This window comes from Silurus aristotelis (genome assembly GCF_946808225.1).
Source record: "Silurus aristotelis genome assembly, chromosome: 5".
NCBI lineage: Eukaryota > Metazoa > Chordata > Actinopteri > Siluriformes > Siluridae > Silurus > Silurus aristotelis.
Window position 1 is genome coordinate 33138226 of NC_139578.1, and position 7500 is coordinate 33145725.

The 7500-nt window shown below is 42.9% G+C and overlaps 1 protein-coding gene across 1 annotated transcript in view; it reads left to right on the plus strand.

Annotated features, from left to right (window-relative positions):
* Window positions 1-7500, plus strand: part of tbc1d14 (TBC1 domain family, member 14) — a 45301-nt gene that overhangs the window by 18960 nt on the left and 18841 nt on the right. The window contains exons 9-14 of the mRNA XM_083540977.1: window positions 1025-1131; window positions 2794-2880; window positions 3898-3986; window positions 4302-4373; window positions 4539-4667; window positions 7333-7442. Coding sequence (XP_083397103.1) covers window positions 1025-1131; window positions 2794-2880; window positions 3898-3986; window positions 4302-4373; window positions 4539-4667; window positions 7333-7442 — 594 coding nt within the window. The remainder of the gene's footprint in view (window positions 1-1024; window positions 1132-2793; window positions 2881-3897; window positions 3987-4301; window positions 4374-4538; window positions 4668-7332; window positions 7443-7500) is intronic.

Here is a 7500-nt window from a genome sequence, read left to right on the forward strand (position 1 = left end):
AAATTGTGAAAAAGTTGAACATTCGAGTCTCGTGATGTCTCACTCTAATCAGCTTATTAACTCCAAACACCTGCTCAGAGTCTTTAATCAGTGTCTGAGTCTGGTTCAGGCTCCACAATTATGGGGGAAGACTGCTGACTCGACAGTTCATTGACCCCCTGCACATGGAGGGTGAGACACAAACGATCATCGCAGAAGAAGCTGCTGTTCACAGACTGCTGGATACAAGCACATGCATGTAAAGTTGAATGGAAGGAAAACACGTGGTAGAAAAAGATGAAACGAAGCTCATTCAAGAGTTTGTGGAGATTCACAAAGAGTGGACTGCAGCTGGAGTCAGTGCTTCAAAAGCCTCCACATACAGACGTCTCCATTGGCTTCAACTGACTCGTTCCTCGTGTCGAATCAGAGACAACGACAGAGGTGTCTTACCTGGACAAAGGACAAACAGGACTGGACTGTTGCTCAGTGGGACACAGTCTGATCTCCTCCATGCCACGCCCAATTGAGGAAGTAATTAAAGCAAAAGAAGCCCTGACCAAGTATTGAGTACAGACATTTTTGTTAATTGTGAGGTCCCCTGGTGGTCTAGTGGTTAAGATGCAGCGCTCATACCGCTGCGACCCGGGTTCGATTCCCGGTCAGGGAACCATCCCCAGCCACTCTCAGTGCCGGTCCCAAGCCCAGATAAATTGGGGAGGGTTGCGTTAGGAAGGGCATCCAGCGTAAAACGTGCGCCAAATCAAAACGTGCGGAGGATCCGCTGTGTGACCCCTAATGGGAGAAGCCGAAAGAAAGTTTAGCCAAAATCATCAAAATAAAAAGAAATAAACAGTTGAAGTACATCAGTGTGTGTGTGTGTGTGTGAATCTATATACCAGTTTCACTTCTTCTATTGAATTACTAAAATAAATCCACTTTATACGGTTCATATCTGCATAATCTCTCTCTCTCTCTCTCTCTCTCTCTCTCTCTCTCTCTCTCTCTCTCTCTCTCTCTCTCTCTCTCTCTCTCTCTCTTTCAGGTGTAGCTCTAAGCGAGTGAGGGATTTGTGGTGGCAGGGAATTCCTCCCAGTGTGAGAGGACGAGTGTGGGCCCTCGCTATTGGCAACGAGCTCAACATTACACATGGTGTGTTTGTGTGTGTGTATATGTGTGTGTGTGTTTGTTTATGTTTTTTTTGTGTGTGCATGAATGTATTACTCTAATTTACCACCAGAGGGCGGGTTTCTATCACTATTTCACTGGTTACTGTTTCTTTTTCATAGGTTTTTTTTGTATTTTGTACTGAATGCCAAAAGTATTGGGACACCCAACTTCTCTTTCAGTCTTTTTTCTTTATTTGTATCATTTTCAACATTTAATACTAAAAACCCCAAACTATGAAAGAACACATCTGGAATTCAGTATTAACAGAATACGTGTAAAAGAACTCATATGTTTTATATTTCTGATTGTCCAAAGTAGCTCTATGTAGCTTTGTTGCCAGTTCATCAGATTCACGAGGTCATAACCTGGAATGGGTTTCAGGTCACAGGGACGTCTTATCAAGAGTCTTTTGTGTCTTTTCTTACTTTCTTATAGAGCTTTAGAGAATCTGTGTGAGTACGGACTCAAAATCCCCATTAGTGCTACTAGAACTACTGCACAAATCTTTATTATAGCAAGAAACACTCGGTTAAAGAAAGAGAAAAGATCCATCATTACTTTAAGAAATGAAGATCAGTCAATCTTAAACTTCTCAAGAACTTTAAACGTGCAAGTGCGGTCTCCAAAATCATAAACGCTATGATGAAACCCTGAAAGGAAGATCAAGAGCTACCTCTGCTGCAGAGGAAAGTTTATAAGAATGAACTTCAGGAACCGCCAATGCTTCTGAAGTGAAAGATGTATTTCAGCATCCACTGTTCAGAAGAGACTGTGTGAGTCAGGCCTTCATTGTTGAGTTGCTGCAAAGAAACCATTACTTCAGAAGACCAACAAGCAGAAGAGACTCGCTCGATTTAAGATACACAAGGAATGGACTCTAGATCAGTGGATTAGTTCAGTGTCCTTTGGTCTGATGAGTTTAACTGTGAGATGTTTGGCTCTAAGCACCGTGTGTTTGACGTACAAAGGGTGAACAGACGGTTCCTGACGTTCTGGTTGCCACTGTAAAGCTTGGTGAAGAAAGTGTGATGTGTGGAGGTGCTTTGCTGTTGGAAATTGAGGTCACACTAAACCAGCATTTCGCAGTGACGTGCCGTCCCATCGTGTGCACTTAGTAGGACCATCATTTATTTTCCAAACAGGACAATGACCCCAAACACACCTCCAGGTTCTGGAAGAGCTGTTTGCCCAAGGAGAGTGATGGAGTTCTGCATTATATGACCTGCTCTCCACATTCACCCTATCTAAACCCAGGTGAAGAACAGAGAGTGAAGGAAAAGCAGCCAACAAGCACTAAACACCTCTGGGAACTCTTGTGGGAAATCCATTCAGGTGACGACCTCATGAGGCTGATGAGAGAAAATGAAGTGAGAGAAATGGAAATATAAAACCTGCTGGATTACTGAGCGTGTTTTTTTATAAATAGAAATAAAGTAAAAGTACTGAAGGAGACGGCGTGTCTAAACTTCTCACTGGATTTATACATCAATTACAACAGTTTATAATCTACAGTCTATATATCAATTCTAATAATCATGGAAAATAATTCTGCTTAAATTAATAAATAGAGATATATTTCTATAAGTGTGTGTGTGTGTGTGTGTGTGTGTGTGTGTGTGTGTGTGTGTGTGTGTGTGTGAGCAGAGCTGTACGACATTTGCTTGGCGAGGGCGAAGGAGAAATGGAGCGCTTCACCTCAGTCAGTAACCGCAGCGGAAGCTGAGACAGGAGGTGAGAATCTTCACACTGTTGAGTGCTGAGCTGTGATTGGTCAGAAGCTGCTGATTAATTCTGTAGAACAGCAGGAAGACTGACTGTAAATCAGGTCACATCAAGGTCATTTCCCCACACTGCCACTCCCCCCCCTCACTGCCACACTGCCCCTCCCCCAGTCACTGCCCTTCCTTCCTTCCTCGCTTCCCTCTGCTTTTCCTTCTGTCTTTCTGTCTGTCTGACTCTGTCTGTCTGACTCTGTCTGTCTGACTCTGTCTGTCTGACTCTGTCTGTCTGACTCTGTCTGTCTGACTCTGTCTGTCTCTTTCTTTCTTTCTTTCTTTCTTTCTTTCTTTCTTTCTTTCTTTCTTTCTTTCTTTCTTTCTTTCTTTCTTTCTTACTGTCTCTTTTTTAAAATTTCTTTCTTTCTTTGTAGAAGAGTGATAGCAGGAGTGATTTGTGATAGAAGAGTATCTGTGAGAGTGAAAGGGAAAGTTTATAGGACTGTGGTGAGACCTGAGATGTTGTATGGATTAGAGACAGTGGCATTGAGTAAAAGACAGGAGGTGGAGCTGGAGGTAGCAGAGCTGAAGATGTTGGGATGTTCGTTGGGAGTGACGAGGATGGACAGGATTAGAAATGAGTTTATTAGAGGGACAGAGCATGTAGGACGTTTTGGAGACAATTTGAGGGAGGTGAGATTGAGATGGTTTGGACATGTGCAGAGGAGGGACATGGGGTATATCAGTCGGAGAATGCTGAGGATGGAGACACCAGGAAGGAGGAAAAGAGGAAGAACAAGGAGGAGGTTTATGGATGTGGTGAGGGAAGACATGCAGGTAGTTGGTGTGAAAGAGGCAGATGTAGAGGACAGGGGGGTCTGGAGAAGGAGGATCCGCTGTGGCGCCCCCTAATGGGAGAAGCTGAAAGAAGAAGAATAATATAGATTACTATTTAATTGACATTTACGTTTATTTCTATATGATCTGTTCTTATGTGTATTTACATAAATAATTTTCCTCTTTTTTTAAATAGATGTGTCTCACACTGATCGTGAGGCGAGTTTGGAGCTGATAAAGCTGGACATCTCCAGAACTTTCCCCAGTCTCTGCATATTCCAGAAGGTAATAAATGTAAAATGGTTCGACTATGACGATAGCGATATAAAAATGTAAACATAAATAAACGTCGGGGCAGAGACACCCTGATGATCCTCTGTAGGATCTTCTGATCTGAGATGTTTACGCAGCGATGCAGATGATCAGGAGTCTCTCTGTAGAACGTACCGAGGAGCGTTTAGTGTTTACTAATGTTAAATAAACATCTCGTACATATTTCTGCAGTGTAGAAAATCAAGCAACACCCGCTGACCAATCAGAGCGCAGAACTGGGAAGTTACAGGAGCAGATCAATTCCTCATGTGTGTTTGTTCTAAACAGGGAGGCCCTTATCATGACGTGCTGCACAGCATTCTGGGAGCTTATACCTGTTACAGGCCTGACATGGGATACGTACGTTACTGCAACACACACACACACACACACACACACACACACACACACACACACACACACACACACTGCCTGTTGTGTTTCAGGTTTTTGTGCTGGTGAGCAGGAGTTATATAGGTGTGTGTGTGTGTGTGTGTGTGTGTGTGTGTGTGTGTGTGTGTGTAGGTACAGGGAATGTCGTTCATTGCTGCAGTGTTAATCTTGAACATGAACACCGCTGATGCCTTCATCGCTTTTGCCAACCTGCTGAACAAACCATGTCAGATGGCCTTCTACAGAGTGGACCACAGCCTCGTGAGTCTTCATCTCCCTATCTGTCTCCCTATCTGTCTGTCTGTCCCTCTGTCTGTCTCTCTCTGTCTGTCTGTCTAGATATCTGTCTAGATATGGCTGTCCCCCTGTCTGTCCCGATATCTGTCTAGATATGTCTGTCCCTGTCTGTCCAGATATCTGTCCCCCTGTCTGTCTAGATATCTGTCTAGATTTGTCTGTCCCTGTCTGTCCAGATATCTGTCTCCCGGTCTATCTCCCTGTCTGTCTAGATATGTCTGTCTGTCTGTCTGTCTGTCTGGATGTCTATGTATATAATAGTCTGTCAACCTACTCTTTATTGCCAAAAGTATTCAGTCACTCATCCAGATAACTAAATTCAGGTGTTCCAGTCACCTTCATGGTTACAGGCGTATAAAATCATCACCTGGGCATGCAGACGCTTCTACAAACATTAGTGAAAGAATGTGTGGCTCTCAGGAGCTCAGTGAATTCCAGCGTGGTACTATGACAGGAAGTCACCTGTGCAATAAGTCCAGTCGTGAAATTTCCTCACTACTAAATATTCCACAGTCAACTGTTGTTATTATAACAAAGTGGAAGCGATTGAGAACGACAGAGACTCAGCCACGTAAAACCACAGAGCAGGTCAGCAGATGCTGAGACACATAGTGCACAGAGGACACCAACTTTCTGCAGAATCAATAGCTACAGAACTCCAAACCTTCATGTGGCCTTACGAATTAGCTGAGGAACAGTGCGCAGAGCTTCATGGACTGGGGTTCCATGGTAAAGCAGCTGCATCTAAGCCTTACATCACCAAATGCGCAGCATCGGATGCAGTAGTGTAAAACACGAGGAATCCAGAGCAGTGGAGACGTGTTCTCTGGAGTGACTAATCACGCTTCACTGTCTGGTAACCGGTTGACGGGTCTGGGTTTAGCAGGTCCCAGGAGAACGCTACTCGTCTGACTGCATTGTGCCAAGTGTGAAGTTTGGTGGAGGGGGATTACGATGTGGGGATGTTTTTCAGGAGTTGGGCTCAGACCCTTTGTTCCAGTGAAAGGACTCTTTTTCGACACTTTAATTCTCCCAACAACCCGTTCCTATTCCAACACAACTGCACACCAGTGCACAAAGCAAGATCCATAAAGACATGGAGGCGTGAGTTTGGTGTGGAAGACCTTGACTGGCCTGCACAAAAGTCCTGACCCAAACCTGATAGAACACCTTTGGAATGAACTAGAGCGGAGACTGTGATCCAGACCTTCTCGTCCAGTATCATCAGTGTCTGACCTCAAAAAATGTGCTTCTGGAAGAACGGTTAAAAATTCCCATGAACACACTCCTAAAGCTTGTGGAAAACCTTCTCAGAAGAGTCCAACATCATATTAAACCTTATGGATTAAGAATCACATGTTACTTAAGTTCATTTACATGTGAAGGCAGATGAGCAAATACTTTTGGCAATATAATGTATCTGTCTAGATCTGTCTCTGCCTGTCTGTCAAACTGTCTGTCTGTCTGTCTGTTTAGATATCTATCTGTCTGTTTGTCTAAATATCTCTCTGTCTAACTGTCTGTCTAGGTATCTTTCTGCCTGTCTGTCTAACTATCTGTCTTTCTGTTTGTCTCTCTATCTGTTTCGATATCTATCTGTCTATCTATCGATCTATCTGTATGTCTCTGTATATCTGTCTGTTTATCTAAATGTCTATCTGGCTGTCTAAATATCTGTCTATTTAGATATATGTCTAACTATATCTTTATCTGTTTTGATACCCGTCTGTCTTTCTCTAAATGTCTGTCTGTCTGTCTGTCTGTCTGTCTATTTGTTTATATCTGTCTGTCTAATTGTGTGTGTGTGTGTGTGTGTGTGTGTGTGTGTGTGTGTGTGTGTGTGTGTGTGTGTGTTTAACAATCTGTTTAGGTATTTGTATAGATGTCTGTCTGTCTGTCTATTTGTTTATATCTGTCTGTCTAATTGTGTGTGTGTGTGTGTGTGTGTGTGTGTGTGTGTGTGTGTGTGTGTGTGTGTGTGTGTGTGTGTGTGTTTAACAATCTGTTTAGGTATTTGTATAGATGTCTGTCTGTCTGTATGTTTGGTGGTTTTAGATATTCAGTGTTTTTTTTATTTATTACTATGCTATTAAATGCACTCATTGCTGTGGAGCAGCTCACAGAGAACTGTGTATTACTTGAACCATATTCAGGTCAAAAATATTGGGACACCTTACTTTTAAACGTGTTGTGTTTCTCCCCCCCACCACAAAAAAAAAAAGACATTTCCCCCTCACTTGAACCAGGAGATCCAAACAATGCCTCTGTGAGAACTGCTTTCCATGGGTTAAAGTTGACCCAGGCCTCCTCACCTCACCTACACCAGTACCTGACTTGTTGGCTGAATGAACTCTCAGATAAATCTCCACACAATTTAGTGGAGCATCTCAGAAGATTGGAGCTTATTATAACAGGGAATGGGAACTGAATGTGCAATGAGATGTTTAAAAAGCATAAATCTTTGGTCAGGTGCCCACGCCAGTTTGTCCATAAAGTGTATGATGAAGATTTCATTGTAAGGTCGCACTGTTTGGTCTGAGTGTTAGGAATAAATAAAAAAATGAAACAATGAGTAATAATACAGAGAAGGTCTCATTCACGTGATGTTCTGGGGTTCTTTTTCTCTCAGATGCTGACGTACTTTGCTGCATTTGAAGTGTTTTTTGAAGACAACCTACCGAAGCTGTTTGCACATTTCAAGAGTAACAACCTGACGCCTGATATTTATCTCATCGACTGGTATGTGCACTCCCTCCTCGTCTCCGTCCTGCTTGTTTTCAGTAACGATGATATGTTT